Source organism: Macrobrachium nipponense, chromosome 19 (assembly GCF_015104395.2).
Source record: "Macrobrachium nipponense isolate FS-2020 chromosome 19, ASM1510439v2, whole genome shotgun sequence".
NCBI lineage: Eukaryota > Metazoa > Arthropoda > Malacostraca > Decapoda > Palaemonidae > Macrobrachium > Macrobrachium nipponense.
The window spans coordinates 18,778,959-18,804,924 of NC_061088.1; the positions used below are offsets into that span (position 1 = coordinate 18,778,959).

Sequence of the window (25,966 nt, forward strand, 5' to 3'; positions counted from 1 at the left end):
TATAGAGAGAAAATACTATATTTCAAAGACTGCTGTCTCTCTCTTCAGGTAGATGAATGAGAAAGTTACAGAAAAGGTGGTATTTAATATAGTACATTTATTTTCTTACCCATAGTTTATTAATGTCACCAGTTATAGAATTAATATGCAACAAAAGCTCTTGTTATTTGCAAAGCGTATACGCATGGTTGTTAAAAGAAAACAAAATTCCCACATAACTTCATCATTTTTGCTGACATTCTTTGAATGGATATAGCATAAAGATAGCATGAAGCATTGCCTTTCGCGCAGGCATTGTATGCTAAGGCCGCCATTGTTGTTAAACAAAGAATGCTCCTCCTTCATGGGTAATTGATCATGTTTCCAAAACAATATTCATAAAACCTTTGTCAATTAGGCGTCGCACGGGTGGTGAAACACTTCATTGCTCGACTTGGCAACGGGTTGCATTGGATATGCCATAAAAAAAAATTTATTTATAGATGTAAGATTTTAATTTTTCTCGAGTCAACTTAGATAAAAGGGGGATTTAAAGTGTTTGAAAACGCTGACAACAAATTTGTTACCTTGTGAACTTGATCTGCAGGATCTGTGTAAGAAGCTATTGCATGATAAGAGAGAACAAAATATTACCCAGCAAGAAAGGTAATTGTGAGAGAGAGAGAGAGAGAGAGAGAGAGAGAGAGAGAGAGAGAGAGAGAGAGAGAGAGAGAGAGAGAGAGAGATTCTTGGCGTGTAAATAACTCCTTGAAATCTATGCTGTTGAACCCGTATACGTAAAAACGCTCTGGTGAATTCTCATATTCTTGTCTAAATCGTCTGGAAAATAATTTCTATAAGGGCATTCCACTTTTAAGTGGAAAGAGTAACGCCTTTTATGATAAAAAGGCTATGCATAACTTTCATCAACATCAATTTAAGGTTCGCTATATTGCTGACAGAACCTTAAATAAACGGACGGACTTGTACGAAAAATATTTGTCTCACCTTTCTTACCTCATAAGTCTGACGTTCGGACCCTTCATAAAATTCAAACTGATATGATCACTTTGCTGTACTTCATCATTTTCTTTTACTCTTATTTTGGAGACCCTCTAGTAAGACCTCATTAGGACCATCAGGAGAAGCCCTTGTTTGATAGTTATTTCGGCAGCACACTGTTTAGTATCAGAATATCGGTGAGAGAAGCATACAAAACAGTGTTGGAGTAGATAGTGAGTGTCGAAATTAGAAATTACAGTTTTTTTTAGATCAGGACTGCGATAGTTAGCTGTTGATTTCCCATGACCAGCCATAAGTTCGTAGGTATAGTGCCAGCAAATTCATTCCCAAAATCAAAATTTACAAATATGCAACAGCCTGTGCACTGTTCTACATGGAGACCAAGACTCCTGCAAAAAAGGAGTTAATCGTGCTTTTTCCTCAGGCTATGTAAAGAAAAAAAAAAGCTAAGTTCGAGAAATCGTTTTTTCATTATTATTATTATTCATTCCCTTTTCTTAGAATTTGACATCACCCAAGGCGATTTATGACCGAAGTGATAATGCGTTTTTGGTAGTATTAAATATACTATAACGTGTGAGGTGGCTTACTTATCATCGGTCTCTCTCTCTCTCTCTGAGGGCACTAACTTACCAAAGTCATCATTTCATGACAATGCAGTTGTTATTTAATCCCCTTCCTTAAACCGACAAGGAATTAGTCTTTGTTAGCGGACCATTCTTCATATACTTCGAATTAATGTAATCTTGAAGAGCTTACTGCCTGGATAAGTCTCTCTTTCTCTCTCGTGTTAGAAAGAAAATTTCTCTGAATAGAGTCCATTAATCTTTATTTGTCCGGGGGTACCTTAGTGTTCATTTTCATCGTCTTTTCGTCATTAGCTCAGGTCCAGGGGATTTTCTTAAAGGGGTTTACCTTAAACTCTCTCTCTCTCTCTCTCTCTCTCTCTCTCTCTCTCTCTCTCTCTCTCTCTCTCTCTCTCTCTCTCTCTCTCTCTCTCTCTCGTTAATACGTATACAAACTTCGCACAACTCCAGACAGACCCATTTAGCTTGAAACTATTTTCATTGTTCGGATTACATATGCTTATTAATTTTCGTTCCACTTGTTTATTTCCTCGGTATTGTTATTTGTAGTTCTCTTAAGTAGAGATTTTGTAATTGTTTGCAGTTAAATTAATAGTTTGAATACTATGCCAACGAATCTAACTAATCTGTATGGCATTATTTCAAGTAATTAGAGGGGACCAGATCTGAATGTGAGATTACTGGCTCTTAAAATATCCACACAAAAATTAGTACATGTATGTCGTCCAAACGAAGAGGCCTCGGTTAGAATCGCATGACTTACAGTGACGTCTTACAGGAGGCCGCCTTCACAACTGGCATCTTTAAGGGCTGTAGTCGCTGCAAGAAGACATCGCACTTCACTGTCTTGATCACACCTTCCTTTGTTGTAATGTGTGCTTAAAAACTAAATTACCTCAGACCTAAGAACTTGAGACATTATCGCATGATCTCCGTGACACCAATGCCAGTTACGCGCGCCTCTCACAATCGTGCCTCTAGAAGGGATTGGATTTCTTTGTTTTGTCTGCCATTAAAGCCACATTTGTTGAACTGTGGACTTGAATTATTCGTGAGGGGGAAGGACGTCGCTTAGAGATGATCCCTCGAGATGAGGGGCTCGAGATGCTGGTGGGAAGATGGGGAATCTGTACTCCATAGTTTATGGGGTCGAAATACTTCCCTGGGGAACAGACGGGAAAATTGAGGGGTCTGCGACGTCGAGGAAAGATCGGAAATATCAGGCTCTTCCATATATTGCCTATTATTAGGACTTTATCTGAGATGTATGGACAGAAAATAGGGCAGCATCTGTCAAGGACTTGTGGGGATCTCGGAAAGATCGATTCTCTGGAACACTGATTCCAAGATTGGAAAAATGTATGTTCAGAAAATCTCGGGACATGTGGGCTAGTCATTCACGAAAACGTATATATATTATATTTTTTTTTTTTTTTGCTACTGTAATTTTTTTCCTAGAAATAGTTCTTGACTCAGGGTGATAGAAAAGTACTGAAGATGACCTTAAAGTTCGTATTGGTTTCATGAACTCACCCGGAGATGAATTTCACTTCACGTACTTACCTATTTCTCAAGTTTGGACCAGAATAGTTTATTTCGATACGTACTGATCTTCTGGGATTTTGACTTCCATGTATATCCAGAAATTTCAGTGAAACCCCATTGGTGTTGATCTTGCATTGATTGTGCTTTAGAACCATGAGACCAAAAAATGAGTGTACAAGGAAACTGGACCGTAGAGGTGCGAAAATATAATTAAAATTTTAAGATAACCAAACCTTGATGTAATCACCAGGAAACCAAGAAGAGTTCTTCTTTAAGACAGCTTAGCGGAATATATTTGCCCATTGAAGAACTTCATCAATTCATCAATCGTTAGTTGAAATGGAAAACTGCGAAGACACAAAAGGCTTGATGAAGGATCAGGTTGAGAGAAAGGGACATCCTACTCTTTCATAACGCCAGCACCAACCTCCCTCAACCCCCCACAACCAATTAATCAATCGTTAGTTGAAATGGAAAGCTGCGAAGACATAAAAGGCTTGATCAAAGTATATAGAATTCTATATACCTTGGGCTTGATGAAGGATCAGGTTGAGAGAAGGGGACATCCTACTCTTCCTTAACACCAACACCAGCCCCCACAACCCCCCACAACCACCACTCCATCCTCCATCCATTACCACCTCCCGTAACTTATGACTGTCGTGAATATAGAAACGGCGTGAATACTTGACGTAACTCTCGAGACTTCCCATAATGGGATATTTCGTTAATGGGATGTTTCCATGATAAAGAGCTCTTCAGATATTCCTTTAAATTCACGTCTTGATGGTTGTACGGCACGACTGTTTTTCCCACCTTCTAACCGTTCCGTGGGTGAAGGGGTGGCCCTGTGGCGCCTAGCGAGATGAAGTGCATGTGGATTTATGGACTGGGAACATGAATAAAAAGTATAAGACGCGCCCCGCCCTCTCCCCCTCCCCCTCCCCCTCCCCCTCCCCTCCCCCTAATAGGCTGTTGTGCAGAGGAATAACGAACTGCAGTGTTGATCAGGCGTGACTACTTTTGTAGAAAAGGGCTCTCTCTCTCTCTCTCTCTCTCTCTCTCTCTCTCTCTCTCTCTCTCTCATCATAATCCTATGCATTTTCTCTTATGACGCGCGGTATAAGGTTTCACCCTGAACTGGTCTACACCATTGTCTTCATTGTTACAATGAATATTCTTTTCATTTTTTCAAGTCCTCAACAAAAAGCTGTGCATATTTACTCGGATGTTTCCATGCCTGTCGGCCATTAATCGTCGACGGAGGCCCTTAATGAAACTTCTGCGGTAAAAGAAGAAAGTCCAAAAGGCAAGAAAGTCTTGAGAGTCGTTTTTTCGCGTGTGGCGAAGTGTGAAGGAAAATTGCATTGTTAAGTGCGCCAGACAATGCTTCCTTCTGCCTCGGCGATGAGCTCTGTCGCATAAACTTTGACTTCTTCGGAATATCTAACTAGGCTGTGGGGTCTTCATTGTTATAGGTCCAAGGGAAGAGAGAGTACTGGAAGTTATGGATACGCTTTTTTGCACTTGCGTACGTTTGCGCGTCGATGTTTAATTTGATTTCTGAATATTATATGTGTGAGAGAGAGAGAGAGAGAGAGAGAGAGAGAGAGAGAGAGAGAGAGAGAGAGAGAGAGCGAGAGAGCAAATCTTCCCACCCCATCAAATGAAATTACCTCGGCAAAACTAAATTTAATAGAAGCTACCATTGAACCGACCTTGAAGTCGACACAGTTTTCCAGACAGGCTTTACATAATGACAAAACTTTCGACAAACTCCTTCCCATCTCATCATCATCGTCATCATTCAGTTTTTATGACTTCACACCGAGGACAGCCACAACCGAGTCTTGTGGTGTGATGAAGGTGACAAACTTGAGCGGGTTCCGTGTCGTCGTGATCCTTGGAACAATAGGTCATTAAGCAATCGCATTGCCCGTCAGTAGTGAACAGAACAGAAGTCATTATGGCTAAATATGTCTCGGGAAGTATCATTCCAGAATTCCTTGAAAGAAAATGAGTAAATGTAAGAACGTGCTCATTTCACAGCGGTTTTCGCAGTCAGCAACATTGGATCTGGCAGAGAGTTGATGGGTGACCACCTCTTGAGCGCCAGACCCCGTATTGCATGAGCTCACGTGGTATTCTGTTTAGGAGCCTTGGTTATGGGGTTAGTATCCTCGTCCTAAGATAAAAAAAAAAAAGACTTTGGAAGAATTGTGGTGGAAAGTGAGTCACAGCGATGCCCGAGAAGCATGCAGCGATAATTATGTTGTAGGAAACGGATTTCGCACCAGTTCGTTTTGTTGATAGTGAAGTTCGTGTCGTCGATTGTATTGATAATGCTTGAGTGACACCGGCAAGCAAATGCAGGGGAATTCACATTTTCTCACCACTGTAAGTGTTTTGGCTAATTGGTGCAAAGTCTGGCGGCAAGATGAAAAGGGCGGGAAAATGTCTCGAACGTCACTGTCCCTTTGGGTGAACGACCTCCGTTTACCTGTGACGTCTCCAAGAGGTATCAGTTTAACGGAGGGATACAATTTATTCCGCTAGAGAAATATAAAAATTAAGAAATTCAAATTTACAGCTGTGCTCAGCCTTGGTAGAAGGTCTATGCTTATTCGCTGTTATAAACTGAAAGGTTGTCCAATGAAATCTCTTCTTAACATAAATATAAAATGGGAGAAATCATAAGGAGATTAAATACTGAAACTTTCGAGAATGTTTTAACTTTGGAATAGAAGCGTATGAACACATTATTTAAACAATGTTGACCAAACATTCTTGACGTAAAATCAAAATTCTTCACTACTGACTCATTTATATCTTCTTGTTTTATTTCAAATGTATGATGTGTTCGTTTGTATCTTTGTCTTGTATATATAACCAGCCCAGAAAGGGAAATCCCGAATACTGTTCCCACAAGCGCCAGGGTTATTCAAGTTTCAGCACTTCACCCATGTTAATGAGACCGTTCATTATTCACTATTTGCAAGACATGAAATGGAAATTAACAGTAGGTACCTACTAATCATTTCAGTAGACTTGGCAAACGATTCTTCTCAAATCATTCTTGTCTACGTCCATTTGCACGACGAGGTCATCTCAGAAAATAGTGCGATGTTACACGAGAACGGTTTTCACTTACTCAGGGAGTAAACCTACGAACTACTTTGTTGTTGTTGGGGGAGGGGGTGTGGGGGTTGGGGGGTGTTGTAGGAAAGCCCTATGGAAGACTCTAAAAAGGTCTGAAAAGGTGTTTTTTCGCGTTGTTAAGATACCGGAATTTTAGCTTGGGCTATTTATATATTATATATAAATATATTGCTTCTCTTGCTTGCTAAAACCACCTAATCATGAAATGATTGTGTAGTAAACTAATTAGACGCTTTCGTAGATGATGTCTGTCGTTGAAAATTAGATTTGGTTAATGGACGTAATCTGACAACAATATGAGGCGAAAAGCAGTATAATGAATATGTAATAATCATAATGAATTCAGTCACGAATGACAGTGAAAGAAAGCCCACATGGTAGAGTCTTGACGTAAAGTAACCCGAGAGGAATCTCCATAATTTTTTCGTCACGACCATATTATTATGATACATTTCTGCCGTTGTGCTTGCTTGGTCTAACGACCTCGTCATTAAGAAGACATACGAGATGCGCAGCTAAACAACGTTCGTTGTTATTTCTGATTTATTTGTTTTGACACTTTTCATTAACCTTTGTACAACACCTTTCACTCTGCTTGAGTGGTATTTCAGACTTTATTTTTTTATCCATGCTTATTTTTCATCGGTAGTAATATTATGTTGATGCTTGGAGGAGTCCTACAGAATGATTTTCACAATATCAATTCCCGTTTGCTATGCCTTTTCACTTTTATCAAGAGTTATTTATACATTGATCGGTATATTAATAGCTAGTACCGCTTGTATACTTGATCTTCATCATCATCCTTGTTTCATCTTGGAGAGATGATAATATTGTTTAGTGAAGCCACACCCATTCAAAGTAGTTAAGTAAGAATTTTGTTCTCAAACGTTGACTTACATGATGTTGCACAGCTGTAAGATACAAAATACTTTTTTTTTTCTTTTGCCATAATAGGACGAAGGTTGCTCATAACAAAATGGGCACTTGACTAGGTACCTGTCTCTACACTTGATTCTTAGTCATGGATTATATAGTACAGAGGCCGAGTGACCAGTTCCAGAGTACCGGGTGTAGCTATGTTCTTTGAAGTTTACAAAGGGTGTAGCTTATTGACCAAAGGGGTCTTTACAAGAAATAGGGTCTTGGTATTTCTCCTTTGAATTGTTGCCTAGATCGCGAGACAAGCTGCACCTTTATTTGCTACGTTTCCCAACTGGGTAACTTTCAAATCACGACATAAAAAGAAGCTGAATTGTAAAGTCAACAGGACTGGTATTTCCGAACATAAATAGATATGGTTTCATGTTGAATTCTTCATCTTAAGTTTTTGTCTTGTTTGGATTGAATGATTGAGAATATTTAATTGAATTATAGATATAAATAAGCTTGTGCGTGTGGTATGTAGTATATATATATAAATATATATATATATATATATATATATATATATATATATATATATATATATATGTGTGTGTGTGTGTGTGTGTGTGTGTGTGTGTGTGTGTGTGTGTGTGTGTGTGTGTGTGTGTGTGTGTTTTGAATAAAATTAAGAACTTGTAAACTGCGGTTGTCTACTCCACGTGCAGTTTGTAAATTTTGCATTATCTTTGCTGGTTTATCCTCATTGAGTTAAGAAAATGAGCATGGTATAAAGATCTCACACGAGTTTAGTTTGTCATCCTCATTCTTTTCTACCGAAATTGGAGTAAAATTTAAATACTTTTGTAATAATGCCTCTGAACGTCCATGCATAATTTAATTTTGAAATGGGAAATTAAAAATATTGACTACTGGTGCAAAGTTTGGTTTCTAATTCCTAAAAAATGCGGGAAAACTCGTTTCTGTGACACCGGCCGTAGGCCCAGTTCTTTGACCTTGAGACGCAGGTCATCAGTAAATCGATTATCCTTCACTTCATACTTTCTGTGTAGGCTTGTCTTAACCAATACCAATTCCAGACTGTTAGGCTGCATATAAGGCAAGTTATTTGACCGCGGGGCGCAGACTAGTCCAAGGAATTGGGAGAAACATTTCACCCAGTCAATACCCATTTGCAGCGACCTGAGCTTCAGCATAGCTATTTTAATTCGTTCATAACTCGCATAGGAAGGAATCTAGCTGATGTTAATAGCTTCGTGAGTTGTGTTATAATGCATCTTTCCCAGCCTTGGGGATGGTATGGTCAGAATTGCTTAGTAAGATGAGAGTGCGGGGAGAAATAATTACGCTTTTCTTCCACTTAGTAGACCTGTTTTTATGTTGGTTTGTTGTTTAGACTTAATGCATAAAAAAGATGCCGTAAACGTCAACATGTATTGATTTGTTGGTATGACTAAACATATGATGATTAACAAAATGTGGTTACCATAAAGTTTTCCTTGAATGAGTTTCGCAGTTCTTTCATTCATGATTTATTTACTTGCGTTAAAAGATACTTTGATGGATTTTATGGATTTTTTGCGAAGCGACTCTTTCTAGAAAGCTGAGGATTTGGTTTTGTTTTCTCGTAAATCACTTTTTATTTCTAGTTTCTGTTGTCAATGGAATGTATTTGTTCTTTGTGAATGTAAAACGTTTTGTAAACGAATTACTTTTTATTTTGCAGTTTTCTTGACTTTTCTTGAAGTAACAGCTATGATATTTTGTTAAGTTTTTCTGAATTACCAAACAAATAAGACTTTGGTCTTTATACTTTATAAGTTACATTGGTTAAAACTTCAGCTTCATTCGCCAAAGAATCTACCATCAACTAGTACAACAGCATTCTTTACTTGGAGGTATTTAAAGTTTCTTTGAAATTGTTCAAGTTAACGTTCCAGTTTTCGTGAAAAGAATAGTCGAAAAAGAATGAAACACAAGTGATTTAAAATCTCTCTCTCTCTCTCTCTCTCTCTCTCTCTCTCTGCGCGTGTGTATGTATGTATGTATGTGTGCGTGTGTGTAGAAAGGACGATTTCCGTGAATATGGTAGATGATTCTCTCTCTCTCTCTCTCTCTCTCTCTCTCTCTCTCTCTCTCTCTCTCTCTTTGGTGAAAGCAAGCATTCCGTGAAAAAGGCGGACGTCCCCCGCCTTCTTCAACAAAAGCTCGTATGCAAGTTGAGGAAGAAATATCAGCTTGCACGCACAGAAAAGTGTATTATGCAAATCCATCCTGTGAATATTCGTCGTACGAAGAGACCAAAATTGTACAAATTTCATTCACTTGAAAGGAATTGGTGCTATTTATTTCAAAGCCTTTTCGCCAAGATTAATATTAATATTATTATTGTTATATAAAGGGGTGAGCGAGCTGTCAAAATTTATGTATATGGATACACATTGCCTTCTATTATTGTTATTATTAAAGTTTTTAAAATAGAGATACATGAAAGAGTAGATTTATATGCTGCAAAGAACTCACAATCTAATGATCTCATTGTATGGTATCGCGGATGATAATCATCTCAAACTCCCTTGAAGTTTTAAAGCTTCCAGGTCTCGTGCTTTCTATTCAAATGGGATGGACAGTATCCAGTCACTTCACAGAACAACAACAGTTTAATATCCCTCGCAAACCATTCACACTGAATATGAAAGTTTACGAAAGTTTGTGTTTGAAATGCCGCGCACTTCTAAGCTTTCATTGACCAACTTTGCAACCTTTTCAGATTACGTTAAACAGTCTAGGTTGCATGAAGGGGGTTGTTTCTGTGGAATAGCAGATGAAAGACTACGTACAACGAAATGCTTGATTTGGTCACGGAAATATTTAGTGTTATCTGCATTGTGTACGAATTTCATTAACGTAATTAATTCATTTGTTTGTAGTTTAACGAAACTATGGAAAAATTTTAATTTAGATTCCTTGATGCCATATTTAGAGATATGCGTAGTTTTTATGTGGAAACAGTGCTAAAAAATATAAAGAATATACTCTTTGTTTGATAGGGGTAACTTTCTTGCATTTTAAAGAAATTCTGAAGAATGGCCGTAAGGTCACGTTCGGTAATATGTAGGATAGAACGAGCGATTTTATATGTAAGTGTACACAAACATGAACTTTGCGTCTAGTAATCCATTTCACGTAATAATCAGGATGTTATTTTTCAGTAAATTTTAGAGGATTTCCTTGAGGTCTGTACACTGGTAATTAATAAATTTATAAGTTTTCAGATAAATGAAATCTGAAAATAAGATTCCATGAGTTCTATAGAAAGGAGGTCACGCCTAACGCCTAGTAAGAACTAACCGTCCATATAAGATGGAGTCCGTATACGCCCAGTGATATGGAACCGTGACGAACAACAACTAACACGAGACCGTTCCTCGAATCGACAAAGGCTAATCAGAATTGAAATATCACTCTCCCATTGAAGAGAGAGCCAAGGTAAATAGGGAAAAGGGGATGGCGGGAGGGCGGGAAGAAAGAAGATAAAAGGCGGAGTACGGAAGACTGGTCGATTCCATACGGCAAGAGGTCAAGGGGTCTGGCAAGGAGGTCGCTCGGAGATTGCGGGAGATGAATTGTTAGATCATTCGTCGCTGCAATACTCGATCATTTGTCTAACCGAGCGAGACGATCATTAAGCTGAAGACAGGCATTATAGGTTTCCCTAATTACCAACTGGTGCCTCAGTGGCGTGATCGGTATGGTCTTGGCCTGCTACCTATGTGGCCGCAAGTTCGATTTTCGGGCATTCCACTGAAGAGTTGAGATGTGTATTTCTGATGATAGAAGTTCACTCTCGACGTGGTTCAGAAGTCACGTAAAGCCGTTGGTCCCGTTGCTGAATAACCACTGGTTCCATGCAACGTAAAAACGCCATACAAGCAAGCTAAACCTCCACATAGAATATGCTTTCTCTTTGTCTTCTTCATGAACGTAGTAGTAGTAAACAGATTGTCAGAAAGTCCTAAGTGCTAAGAAATTAATCTTAAAAGTAAACAACGAAAAACACAATACACACATACACACACATACACACACATATCCATTAATAATACCGCTCGTGATACATTTCAATTAAGAGCTGCTATACCTCCGTGATGGGAAATGATAGTGTAATTTAGCATTTTCCCATAGTTTTACGATCCTTTTTGCGCTCTCTCTCTCTCTCTCTCTCTCTCTCTCTCTCTCTCTCTCTCTCTCTCAGTTGCGCATGCATGTGTGTCTGTGTATGTATCTCTTAGACACCTGCACTCAAGTGTGATTGATAGTTAAGCAGTGAGACAAAATAAGAATATGGTGCATAGGCCCATGGCCTACTATAACCATTGAAGGTCGTCATTGTGGTGGCTGAGGCGTGTGTATGATGTCGAAGGGCATTTTAGTGATTATGTCACAATCATGGGTTAGTGTTTCCTTCCCACGGTTTACGCATCTGCCCACCTCCAGAGTCCAGACACCTTCCTTCTTTTTCAGCAACATGGGACCCTTATAGTAGTATTTATTCATCAAGAAGTCAGGATACTATGAAATAAAAGAGAATTTAGTTTTTAAAAACTTCAGTATATCTCTCTCTCTCTCTCTCTCTCTCTCTCTCTCTCTCTCTCTCTCTCTCTCACACACACACACACACACACACACACACGTCGTCGTGCTCCTTATGACTAAGGCTAAATACTTCGTCGCATAATTTCATCCTCCCAAGATTTGAGTGACAGTAGTGTTGTTGAAGGAACCCCGGGTCTCTCATTACTGATTGCAGAGGTTACAGGTATGCAGCCAATAATGGCCGCAGTTAACCTTTAGGGCTTCAGGTCAAGTGTCTTGTCGGGCGTGAACATACGACTGAGATTAGAGGTTTTAGATGCGATTCAGGTGGTTTTCCGAGGTATAACCAAGTTACTGCTGCCATGGCCCAATGTTTGTCTTGTTAAGGATATGTAGGTTTAGCTAATCCTTAAAGAAACTGCGTTGGTTTCGGGTTCCTTATTGTAATCTTGTGTTCACACGAGAGTCCAGGACCCGCTGCAAGTTTTAGTTACTCCAGTGTTTATAAGATATCTATTTTATTTTCCGTATAGTTTTAATATTTCCTAGGAATATCCCTCTGCGTAAAAATGCTACAGGTGTTATGCATCACAGAAATTAAAATCTTTTTTTGTGTTGCATTTAAAACTGCATCAAAATATCGACCTCTTGCGTACAAATCTTTCACTTTCTACCGGATTGTTTTGCACGTGCAGCTATTCAAGTTAGATCTTAATGCCACGATAGGTATTATAATTCAATTAATAACATGATAGTGATAATGCGAGATAAAAGCGCTCCAAGGTTAGGAGGAATTGTCGAAACAAATCTTTGGATTAACTCAGTAAGTTGTCCTTCTTGCCCCACGTCCGTAAGACCCGACTCTCTCTCTCTCTCTCTCTCTCTCTCTCTCTCTCTCTCTCTCTCTCTCTCTCTCTCTCTCTCTCTCTCTCAATACATAGCTGCTACAAATGTGTTTTGCGAAATGGTTCAATAACTTTAATCTCTTAATAATGACGCATTTATAACCGCTTAGCTTTACGATCCCTATTCTTGGTATAAATAGTACCTTTGCATTTTTAGTTTTTGGTCATACATTTTTTTATTATTATTTCAATACGTAATAGTTGTTCTTTAATGGAATATGGTAAAGAATTATCGCGACAAAATTCTCTTGGCATGTGCGTATTTTTATTTTTACTTTAATTCTGTTTTATATTACTCTCCTTTACTTATTCTTATAAATATTTCGTTCACCTCTTGCAAGATAAGACGAAGTTTATACAGTTTATTCGTATTACAAGGATTTATTTTACCTACCTCAGTTTTTGCAGCATATGCATTTTCCTTGTGGATTTCCTGCTGTTAGGAGCTCGGAAAAGTGTCCCCCATTTCTTGTAACCGGTATGCAGAACGCAAATATTCTGGGTTCTTTTAGTACCATGTGCTGGGGCAAGTTTTTTTTTTTTTCAAACACAGTATTAATCCTGGTTGGGGAAAGCATCTTTATTTGTGACAGCGTGGGCATATAAACAATTTGTTCTTTTAAACTCTGCCGAGATGAAGCTCAATCATTCCCTTTTTCCGGCATCCGTATGTATGAATGAATGTACTATGCATGTCTGCCATAAACTTCTCTAGAACAAATGGATCAATTTCAAGCAAATTTAAATGAAAAGTGTCCTTGGGTATAGGGGATCAAAATTTATTGAAAAGGGAGCCCATATCCCCTCTCATCGGGGAGGTAATGAAAATCAAGTGGAAGTGGGATGAGGTCTTGCAAAAATCTATTAGAACTGGTTTAGGGATTTCATTTGATAACAGGCAAAATTTCTCACTGCTGATTAATTCACTGATTGATAGTTCCGTATGTTTACACAATACGTCCTCTGAAGTGTAAGTGATTGCCTTTTGATAGGCTTTTCTGTCTTGCGGTTCCTTTTCAGTTGTCTTGATCGTTTACTCGGTTTTCGTTACCAGCATTGAGATTTTAATAATGGTCGTAAAATTGCCACTTTTAATTTTCTAAAAGAAAAAAATTATTGAGCCGGCTTTATTCTGTCCGCCTTCAGATCTTAAAAACCTATGTGGCTAGAGGGCTGCAAATTGGTATGAAGATCATCCACCCACCAGTCATCAAACATACAAAATTGTAGCTCTTTAGCTTCAGTAGGTTGTATTTTGTTTCTGGTGATTAGAAATTAATTTCTCGACATAAGTGGTTCGGATCCCACAATGAGCTGTAGGTCCCGTTGTTAGGTAGCCAATTGGTTAAGCCACGTAAAAATATCTAATCCTTCGGGCCAGCCCTAGGAGAGCTGCTGATCAGCTCACTGGTCCGGTTAAACTAAGATATACTTCACTTAAAATTAGCCATAATCGTGCGTTATGCCAGGCCACTACCGGGCCGTGGTTAAAGTTTCATGGAACGCGGCTTATACAGCATTATACTGAGACCACTGGAAGATGATCTATTTTCGATGGCCTTGATTATACGATGTATACATTAAACTCGATTGCATCGAATAAACTCCGGCGCATTTTTTCCTTGTTTTATATCAGTGATGCTTGTAATCGTATATGGTTGGAATTACTTTTTTTATTACTTCTAAAATAATTAGTGATATTTACGCGTCCACAAGAAAAAATCATTTTGCGTATGAAGAACAAATAACCTTTTGTCTCATATTCATGACACAAGCAAACTCTTATATATTTTAACTTTCGTCATTCCAGTTGTTTGTGTTACGTTCATTTGAATTTAGCTGTAAAATTTACTGCAAATAACATATGTCCAATGTATGATTTCCAAACTATATGTATTTTTATTTTTGTATTTTTTTTTTCAGGGAGCTTGGGGCCAGAGAGTGGGCGGAGCTTGTGGAAGTCTTGGCTCTGGTGGTCTGCGGTGAGGACGCCGAAGTCACCGAGGATCTCTTCACGAAGATCCTCACGTCGAGGGGGGTAAGGAACCAACTCTCCCCTGCCCCTACCCCCAATTTACTCTCTCTCTCTCTCTCTCTCTCTCTCTCTCTCTCTCTCTCAAGTGGACAGAGCCATAATGAAACAGTTCAATTCATTTCAAATAAATTTCATTCATTGTACTTCAATTAGTTCCATCTTCTTTCTTTTATAAAAGAAACTAGGATGAGGCTTAATGGCAATGTTTTCAGAGAATATTCTGAATTAAGAATAATCTGTTATTAAAGCCTTACATTTGTATAGTTTATAAACTGGGTATGGATGACCAAAAGTTACTCAATACAACATCTCATAACTATTGATGCTTCACATTCATAATCACACGTTCTCATCAAACCTTCCTTAACAAGCTAATGGCAGTTTTTAGCAATTTTATGTAATCGAAGTACCTTTGTAGATGGTAGGTGGCTAATAATTTACCTGTTGTCACCCAGGTGTTGGAGAAACTCTTCCGACTTATCAATAAGGACGGTGATGGCTTGGTGAGCCGACAGGAAATCATGGACTTCATTGCTAATCTCACGTATGCCCGGTAAGTTTACGGTCCATTTATTTGTTCGTAAGTATTCCTTTTGTGTGCTGTTTTAGCGTTCCAAGTACATTGTGTAAAGTGTGGGTGGATTGGTGACTCGGCAAGCTTTCTCTCGCTCGGGACCTGTGAACGTTGGGGAGTTGCCTTTAGGAATAGTTTACTTTAAATCTGTGCAAAAAGAATGAGTAATATAAGGATTTTCAATAAGCTATAATAATTCTGACGTGTTATAGAGGCCGTCCAATAAAGCATCGTTCTTGATCTTGCCATCTCTCGAACCGTTTCATTCAACACTGGGTTGCAATGCAGATATACATTAGGACATTCGCCTCTAGAATATGCTTTCAATATGGTTGCGTGATTTTTAGCGCTAGATAGTATTTTTTCAAGTATGTTTAGGAAATCCTGGTATTTCAGTGCAACAATTTTTTTAAGAGATACATGGTTTTATTATTATTATTATTATTATTATTATTATTATTATTATTATTATTATTATTATAAATCCAGGTCAACTTTAATTGGAAACAAACTGCTTCAAGCCCGAGGGTCCCAACATGGACAGCAACCCATTACAGACAGGGCAATTGGGAAGGGTAAAGCTATGAAAGAAAAATTGCTGCGGAAAACAAATGAAGTTGATTAGTAGTCAGTAAAATAAATGCCAAATAAAACAGGACAAATAACGTAATATAAAGTGAGACATGTCATGTCAGCCTTCTGAACGAACAAGTGTTTGTGTTTGCACCAGTGAGAGAGAGAGAGAGAGAGAGGAGGCGGAGAGAGAGAGATAGAGAGAGAGAGAGAGAGAGAGAGAGAGAGAGAGAGGAGAGAGAGAGAGGACGTGTGTTTCTCAAAACAGACACTTCATAAAGGATGACAATTTTAGTTTCACACATTGATAAAGAAACACTCGGTGAAGATATCAGAGTGTGAAGATCAAGTACTCAGGACCTAGAAACTGACGCTCATACTTCAGCAACCAAAATTTTATTATTCATGAGTTGAGACCAGTGCAAAGAGAGTAGCATCATCTGCATGAGCAATAAGCGTGTTTTCAAGACCAAACAAAACCAGTTAGTAACTAATAGTCATCTGAGATGAGATTAAACTTTTTTATAGAATAAATCGGGTATAATATGTAATGGTATAAGCCAAGTGGCTTGTTTTTTATTTCTGAAAACAAAATGAGGACATAAATCATGATTCTAAAACCACCTCATTTAAATTACCAAGTAATGGCTTCAATTACCTTAACTTAAAGCTGGCTCGAACAGTATTGTCGAAACATTTTTATCTCAAGCCATTCATGTCATAAATTTTTCTCACGGAAGTGGCGTCAATTATTATAGCAAATTGTTGTTAGGTTCATCATTCACCGGAAGTTAGATATCTTTATAGCAAATTTCTACCAACGAATTCCGGCCGGGGAATTAGCTTGAGCCGTTTCCTGAAAACTTCATTGTGCCTGTGTTGACTCGAAGCAGTGAATTATGTGCATGGTAACTGGTCGACTCTCGCAGCTATGGTGGGGAAGATTTGGGTTTCGCGGTCTCAACTGAGCACCAGATGGTTAACATCCGTAGCCACTCCCTACAAGGGAAAAATGAGCATAACGGTGGACACAGATGATACTGACGTGTTATTCGATTGATTGATTGATTTATGGTTACTAAAACTGGCGCGTGGTGAGAACTCGTACTTAAAAAAGTAGATAAACATCGGTTGCTTCCGCTTCATTTCAAGTGCCTTTTCTGTTGTCGTATTGGTGCCGCGGATTATTCTTATCAGTAGTAGATTTTCTGTCTTATCAGATAAGAGAGCTCGGAGTAATACCAATCTTTACCCCACTCTAATATCTTCCTCCAACACCCATCGCCCCGTGGTGATTATCATGTCCACGGTCCAGATAGAACATATCTAGACCGTGATCATGTCTGAACTGCTTCCTTATATGGCGATCTGAGGGCAGTGATTTGATTCAGTGGCCTTCATTGTTCATCAACTAGAGCTCTATGGACGCAGCCAACCTATTATCGTGTGTATTTGACATATCTTACAGAAGTAACGCATTGGCTGTAGCTAATCACGTTATTATATTTCATGAATATATCGCAGTACGGGTTTCTTTTCATTTCAACACAAGATATGCTACTTCACTGAGTATGTGTTACTGTATAAAATAACTTGACAATTAGGTTTTGCATGACTTATGGGTACTTCTGTGTATCGATTTGAGCCAGCTGGGTGGCAGCCTCATATAACCGATCATGGAACCGATGTTGCCAACATTTTGGGTGTGTCATAACATGTTTACTTCATACTTGCCCTCAGTTGAATCATCTTTACTCATATCATGATGATAGTCATTATTGATATTTAGTAGTTTCTCGAGACCCTGGAATCACTTGTCCAGACTAAGGTTCTCGCTTTGGGTCGGTTTTTTTTTTTATGATGGAAAGATGAAAATCGGAGCAAACGAAGGTAATGAAGTTTGACATCCCTGTGGGAAGAGAGCATAGTTTAAATCAGAAAGCAAATGCAGCTAAGGATAAAGGGGCGCTACAAAGAACAATCTACACATCAATAGTTATGACCCCATCTTGAATATGCAGTACAGTTTTGGTCACCAACACTAAGAAAAGACATAAATAGATTAGAAGGAGTACAAGCAAGAGCCACAAAGTTTATTCCATCCATCAGACAAATAGGTTACCGAAGACGACGAGAGAGCCTGAACATGTATGGCTTAGAAACACGACGATTGCGAGGACAGATAATAGAAACATTCGAAATACTGAAAGGCATAACAAGAGTAGACCTATTTACGTTAAACGAAAGCCAGACAAGAAATAATGGATGGAAACTAGAATTGAAGAGATGCAACACATCCCACTGTGGGAACTTCTGTGACACATGGAATAAACTGCCACCAGAAGTTGTAAACATCAACAATGTGGAAGAGTTTAAAAGAAAGCTAGACAAAATCATTAGGACACTGTGAATGAACAGTGAAACCTGCTCCTACAGATAAGTGAGCACACGATGTCTCCTCGAATGGAATAACAAGTCTTTGAGACATCCTAATCCTTGTAAGTCCCTGTAACCTTAAGTTCCGCGTAAGTTACGCAGTAGTGGAACCTCTTATTGGGTACTAATCTTATAAACCAAACATCCTTGTCTGCGAAAAAATGTTTACGTCAACTGACGGCTCATCCTCAATGACGGTAAAACGTGAATGGTTCAGCACTGTTTAAACAGCCGAGATAACCCGAATACATTTAAACCTGTTATTAAAGCATATGTAATTGAATGTCACGTTGAAGGATGTGTATTGATTTTCTACCAGTTAGTCATCGTAGGTGGCTTAAAAAAAAATGTAAACTATGTTGTGAGCTTACGTCAATTGAGATAACCGTAAATTATTACCCCTTCTCAAGAATCCATCGCGGAATAGGATTAAATCATCTTTTTGGGGATTTAAAGGCTTACAGAAGATATTTTGTATTGTTGGTATCGGCAATTGTTTATTTTTTGTATATCTAAATTCACCTTTATTATTCTTGATTTTTATTATTATGCGTGACACTTGGGCCTTTGTTATCTTAGAAACGTAACTGTCAACGCAGTTGTTTATATCTGTAGCTCAATTTTCACTAACTTTATATTGAAAAAATATCTTTATTTTAAGAAAAAGGCAAAATAATATTTCTTGTTAGTATTGGGGTAGTTTCAGGCAGTCACGGTAATTATCATTTTAATGTAAATTTAGGATCATTTTCTGTAGCGTGTGAGGGCCAGATATTCCAAGAATGGCTAAATATGGATGGATGTGGCTTTCTTTAGATTTTGCTATATTTTGATGCACGCAATAATTGCAAATACTGGAGCTGACTTTCAATTGCGAAGAAGGGCTTGCAGTTTTAACGGCAAATTTGAGTGAATATCCACTCAACACTTACTGTATATAACTGTCAAAGAAACAATGTTTTATAGTGAGTGGAAAATGCGTAATGCTTTTCATTTGTATGCGAACATTGTTGTAGCCATCGTTATGATGCCAGGTTGAGAACCATGTTTATGATGCCATCTTGGGTAACCTTATTATAATGTAAATTTTGATAACCCTATTTATAATACCAGCTTTGGTAACCATAGTTAAATTGCCTGTGTTCGTGACCGTAGTTGTTAAGACACTGTTGTGATAATCATAATTAGGATTCCTGTTTCCAGGACTGCATTTATGACGTCTTTTTCCATGACAAAATTGCTGTGACACATGTTTCCATGACTATAGCTGTTATGCAGCCTTTTTCCATGGTCGTGGTTGATTTTTTACAACTGTTCCAGTAACCATAGTTATGACTCTTCGGAACCATATTGATATCTTTTGTTTCAATAGCCAAAGCTGTGACTTGTTTCCGTGATCATGATCGTAGCTGATGACACCTGTATCGATAACCAAGGTTAAGGAGCCTGTATCTGTGACCATAGCTGTTAGAAGGCCTATTTCTATCAGCATAGCTTTGGCGCTGGGTTTGATGACTTTCGTTGTTGTGATGACCCGGGTCATTCGATGAAACTGAAACATAACAGACAATTATTACTCAGTAGCATCGTAAACTTGAGGTAACTTATGATTTTTTTTGGGGGGGAACGGAGTCGTTCGTCAAATTGACCTGTGCATTTTAAAAAATTATAAAAATCAAATAAAAATGTACTGCAAACCCAGGAACTTAAGAAATCGTCCAAATGATGGACAAAGTTGTTTGAAGAGAATTCTTATGATCACATACGGAGTACCGAAGTTTCATTGTGAAACATGATGAGGGAAAATGCCCTAATGCACTAACGAAACAGTGTACAAACCTTGGAGGAATAATGGGACAAACACAAGCGCGCGTGCACTGAATTTTATGTGAGAGACATTCCCCTTTTGTATAGATACTTGACCTGTATTGCTTAATCTCCACATTCTGTTACCTAATCATAATAAACGTTGCGTTATATATTTGATCGCTTCTCTTTTTTATAGTTTATATAGCCCACATTGATAGTCTAGAAAATGGTCTGTGGTTGTCTAGCAGGCATATTAAATTCAAAAGTATATAAAAAAGCGCCTCATATATTAAAAAAAAGGCGCCTCGGCGGCGTGGTTGGTATGGTATTAGCGTCCCACCTCGGTGGTCGTGGGTTCAATTCTCGGCCATTCCATTGAGGAGTGAGAGATATGTATTTCTGGTGATAGAAGTTCACTCTCGACGTGGTTCGGAAGTCACGTAAAGCCGTTGGTCCCGTTGCTGAATAACCACTGGTTTCCATGCAAACGTAAAAAGCACCATACAAACAAACAAACAAACAAAAGTATATAAATTCTATATACTTTCATCTCTTTGACTGGAGACGTTGTTTAGATTCCGCGCTGCAGTTCAAAACTTGCTTCATTTTCGGGTCCCACTTCACCCAAGACCCTGAGATTGATTTGCCTTAGCACAACAGGACAGAGACATTCAGAAATTTATGTTGCGTACTCCATAATAAATATTTATGTCTACACTGTCGCAACACTCACTAAGCGCCCTAGTAGCGTGATCGGTATGGTCTTGACCTGCCACCTCGGTGGTCGCGAGATCGATTCTCGGGCATTCCATTGAGGTGTGAGAGATTTGTATTTCTGGTGATAGAAGATCACTCTCGACATGGTTCGGAAGTCACGTTAAGCCGTTGGTCCCGTTGCTGAATAACCACTGTTTCCATGCAACGTAAAAACACCATACAAGAGAGAGAGAGAAGAGAGAGAAGAGGAGATGGAGAGAATAGAATAGAGAGAGAGAGAGGAGAGAGAGAGAGAGATATAAAAAAAAAAAAAGCAACACTTGGTAGGTATGTAAAAATAGAGCTCAGACTTTTCCTTACGTTAGGACAAAAAACTAAAGGTGAAAAAAATTGACGAATTGCTTCTGTCTGCAGAATCATTTTAAAAGATAACCATCCCAAATTAAACTATGTTAATTTCAATTTAACAGAGTTTCCGGTTTGCAGAGGGCGGCGGGGGCTGGCGGGTTTGTGGGGGGAGGGGGGGGGAGAGCGAGTAGGGTGCTTTCTTATGGTTGTAAAGCCGATAATATTTTGACTCATATTTGACGTTTAGCCGTTAACGACTAATCTGCTTCAGATTAAACAAGGAAATTTTTCAGGGACCAATTTATTACACTTTGTAGTGGGGCTATTATATGAAAATATTGGGAGGTAGTCTAATCACTATTGCTTTAAAAGTAAGTAAAGTAAATGCCGCAAATCCCCTTAGAAATAGGTAGCTGGTTCGCGTATAATGGAGTTCATACTCTTTGCCTGCGAAGAAATATATAAGCTAAATATTTATGAATTGAACAGGTTGGAGGTTGCTATATGGATCATATATTAATAAATCTAAATATATATCCACGCTATACGTAAGTGCGGTAAAAAATAAAAATATAAATTTCAAAGATGGTGAAGTATGTCGAAAAAGTTAATGCCGGATATATGTAAAAGAAAAAAAGAAGACCAAACATAGGTGATATGATGAACTAGGCCCTGTAAAAGTGATTTATTTATATATAGAGAATTGAAGGATGAGGGGATAAAGTGGTTTAAAGTTGATTATGCAGATATATTTTTGCGACTTAGATTATAAGTCAGCTATGGGACTGACGGAGAGAAAAAAAAAACCTTAATGCCCATTACTGCAAAGTGTACGTGACTGGCATTGACAAGCTGCTGTACAATTTCTGGTTTGGGTTTCCATTCTGGCGCTGAAGCTGTGGACAGTTTTTATGCCAGTTTTATTTCGTTCAAATTATACTGAATGCTGTCCCGGTTCTGTTCTTAAACCAACCAAGGAAACTGATCAGTCAAAATTCTCTCTCTCTCTCTCTCTCTCTCTCTCTCTCTCTCTCTCTCTCTCTCTCTCTCTATCAACGCGGATCTGAAGAACGTCCGGGGTGTCTTCATTTTTTCTAACTGATAACGAACATGTTCGCGCTATGAATCAGCCCGTTGGGATTCGGAGGCGTTCCTCTTCTTCCTTTTAAATATCGGCTCGCGTCGGAAATAATGGCACTCGGGCCAAAGCTCGAGACGGAAGACAACAGCAGCATATCACGAGAAGACCCGAAGAAAGTCATGTTGATCGAGTGTTGAATTCTTCCGCCGTTCTTGGGCGCTCTCCTCTCTGTTTTTAGATAATATATGCCTTATATATTTATAATCGAATTATCGCAGTTCGATACGTGCGATTTCTCAGTTATCTCAGGCTTATTTAAGTGATTTGAATTGTTCATTGTTGCAATCGTAGTGAAATGATTTGTAATTCCCATTTCATTTAAGGTTTGTAATTATTCTATCGTAGTCGTAAATAATTTGATTAGATTATTTAAGTAATATAATTTATCGTATCCTTAAAGTTATTTAAAAGAAATTATTTAAGTAATTTATAATTCAAATATCGTAGTCGTATGTTATTTATGTATAAATTATTTTCTTAATTTATAATTTATTTACCGTTGTTTGAACTTGTATATTTATTCATGCGATAATAGTTTAAACAGAGAAAACGGTGACTCCTCTCTGATAAGATCCCGATCTGAAGTAGCCGAACGTTTCTTCAGTTTATTTATAAATATTGAATTAATTTATCTTGGATTATTGATATATCTGTCGTGAACCTTATCCCTTAACAGTTTGAATATCTAGTACTGAACGTTTCCGAAACGGGTAACCAGTTCTTAATTAGTCATAAGCAATTAACGTTATTTCCATCGTAAACCTGATCTCGGAATTATTTAATATATAATAATGAGCGCGGACGTGGAAGCGAACAGAATTATTGACTGCCCGAAGTGTGGCCCCCGAGTGCAAGGGATGAAAAGCACTGGTATTTGTGCTTGCTGCAAAATAATCACCAACTGCTGCAAGCGGCATGCACGCCGCAAGTTCCTTTCCAGGACACTGTCGCAAATTTCTCAAGGATGGTAAGTGAACACATGCAATCACTTTTACTGTTAGTGTTGGTGTTATTACTAGCAGACATAACGCCCATTATAGTAAGATTGTCCGTTTTAGCGTCAGGAGTCGCTTCGACGGTTTCTGAGCAGGCTAGTTAGTGTTTTGCTTGAATTTTCAGTAACTGTTCTCCACTTGTCGGAGACATTATAAACCATCTTAGGGGTCCCCGCTATAACCCTGCCAAGTTTCATGCCCATCGGGCCAGCTGTTTGTCCGTGATTGCATGACAGACGGACGGACAGGCATAACGCCCATAATAGTAGACCATTAACGTAAAAGTTAAACGTTGTGGGTTTGTCTGTTGTGTTGTCTGAAAGTTAATATAGATATGAATTTTATCACATCCCGTGATTCATATGCAAGCATTAAACTACAAATGTCCTTCAATATCTAATGAGTGCGTGCGACAAACGCACTACAAAGCTATCAAGGTCGAGGTGGGTTGATGCCGACTCTAACAACGAATGCCTGAGCGCGACAGGGATTTGTAGGTGGGAGGCGGCGCTAACTTATACTTCTCGTGATAGCCTTTTGGGTAAAGAGCGTCACTGTACGTCCTGAATTCTTGATTCCGTGGTTGAGCCCTTGAGCCGACGAATTTCTTATCAACTCAAAAATTCCTCTTCTGTTGACATATATATGAAAATATATTAATTCCGAGGTAGAGCGAATTAGATATTAAAGGACATTTGTAGCTTAATGCTTTAATATAGATATGAAGTGTAATTAAATGGTTGATCAGTGTGTATGTATAAAGTACTTTTAGATAAGGAATAAGTTCCAAAAGATTTTTGGAGCAGAATAATTGTTATAACAAAAAAAAAATGTGAACTGTAGCCGTTAAGTAATTTTAAAAGTTCAGTTTTGATATTCATAAGTTCAGTTTTAAATAAGAATATACAAACATTTCTACAATAACAGTTGCAGAAATGTCTGGATGCTCGATATTCTCCAATGATCTTTTTTTGTGGACTACACGCTCAGAATTGAGATATAAGAGGAGGCCTGAACGCAATTTTCCTATATTTGGGAAAGTTTTTGGATGTTTTCCTTAACTTCCGAAGCCATGCGATGCAATGAGTTAATTTTGAATGCTGATGTGATATAGTATTATTTCAACGATTATCAGATTTTACGTATTATTCATATTACGTTATTCCGGTATTTGAATGATTGGTACCGTCGAGCAATATTACTCATGATATGGGCGCAATTCTGTCGCTTTAGCAGGACTGAATATTTGTAGTTTCAGTGTTGTGTTGTAAAAAAAAAGAAAAAAGGCTGTTATCTCTAAATACAGTCATGATTTGGCAAAAAAGGAGTCGAATGCTTTAGTCTAAATTTGTTCAGAATTGTTCATGAGAAAAACAGCTAGTCGAACATAGAAGGTTGCAACTGTAAGAATTTAGTAGAGAAAACTAAATGTAAACAGGAAAGGTACTCGGTGGAAATAAAAACAATCTTCTCTCTTGATTCACTTCTTTCCCTCCCAACTGAAGAACACCGGATCAACTTTGCTCTCTCTCTTAATGTCCTTGTGCCTTGGTTCACGTAACTATTGAATTGAGTGCCTGGTGGTCAGTGGACTGCTGTGCAGTAACTGGAGGTGGGGAGAAGAGTAGGAAGGATGACGAGAGGACAAATGGGCTGTTGTCAGTAATCCATCAAACTGTATGATATCAGAATCAAAATATAAGCTTCTCGATGAGGTTATCCTTATCAAACCAAGGCTAGAATCTCTCTCTCTCTCTCTCTCTCTCTCTGACGTTTATACATTTAATCGCCAGCAGGTTCGGACAGACTAAGGAAGACTGTACCTCTAAACTTAGGAAAGTCCTTTGGATGCTAAGATTCATCTCTGAGAACAAATTTTGCTATGGCCTCTACGGTGTTTGTACTGCCCGAGCATGTATATGGTATGGTATGGTAATTAAGTGACAGTAAGCCTGCTAATCTCATACTAATTGTCGGGAGCTAACCAACCCATTTGGTTTATATGTGTATTTATATGTGCAAGTTAACTCATTTGAAAGCTAAAACCGTAAACTGATAATGGAAACTAAAACTTCATTTTTTTAACATCATAATCAACGCTCCAACCCATATCACGCAGTTGTTTTGTATTATACTTATTATGTTCGTGTAACCATTATAACTCTTGTTACACAATCATTGGCCTTGTAACAACCACTTATGACATTTTTCATGGGTGTCATTTTTACACTTCATCGTTCTTGTTTGTGTTGTTTGCTGTAACCCCTGATATATATATATATATATATATATATATATATATTATATATATATATATATATATAAACAAGTCATTCCAACGAGAGAAAAATGTGTATTAAGAAGTCCATAAACCCTTAATATTAATTTTTTTATATTAATACAGTTTTGCACTCAGGGTTGTCATGAAATAAGACCTAATTAAAGTGATAAAATGTGGGAACGCATATAAACAGGAATCTCGGTGGAATTATAAATGCAAACCCTAGTCAGCTTATCCGTATGAATCCCAGAGAAATTATAGAAACGAATCCTAAATAAAATATCCAGCTCACATTTATACAGATCAGTTGCATCTGAGCATCAAAAGAAGTGTGGTTACGTGACAGATACCTTGATCATTTATGTAAAACTGATTTGC

The 25,966-nt window shown here is 38.2% G+C and overlaps 1 protein-coding gene across 5 annotated transcripts in view; it reads left to right on the top strand.

Annotated features, from left to right (window-relative positions):
- Positions 1-25,966, top strand: part of LOC135214477 (NADPH oxidase 5-like) — a 141,521-nt gene that overhangs the window by 102,163 nt on the left and 13,392 nt on the right. For 4 of the 5 annotated variants that reach the window (XM_064248830.1, XM_064248828.1, XM_064248835.1 and 1 more), the window contains 2 exons: positions 14,603-14,717; positions 15,170-15,267. In XM_064248830.1, the coding sequence (XP_064104900.1) occupies positions 14,603-14,717; positions 15,170-15,267 (213 nt within the window). Of the gene's footprint in view, positions 1-14,602; positions 14,718-15,169; positions 15,268-22,946; positions 23,280-25,966 lie in introns of those variants that run through there. The other variant, XM_064248854.1, reaches the window with a different exon arrangement.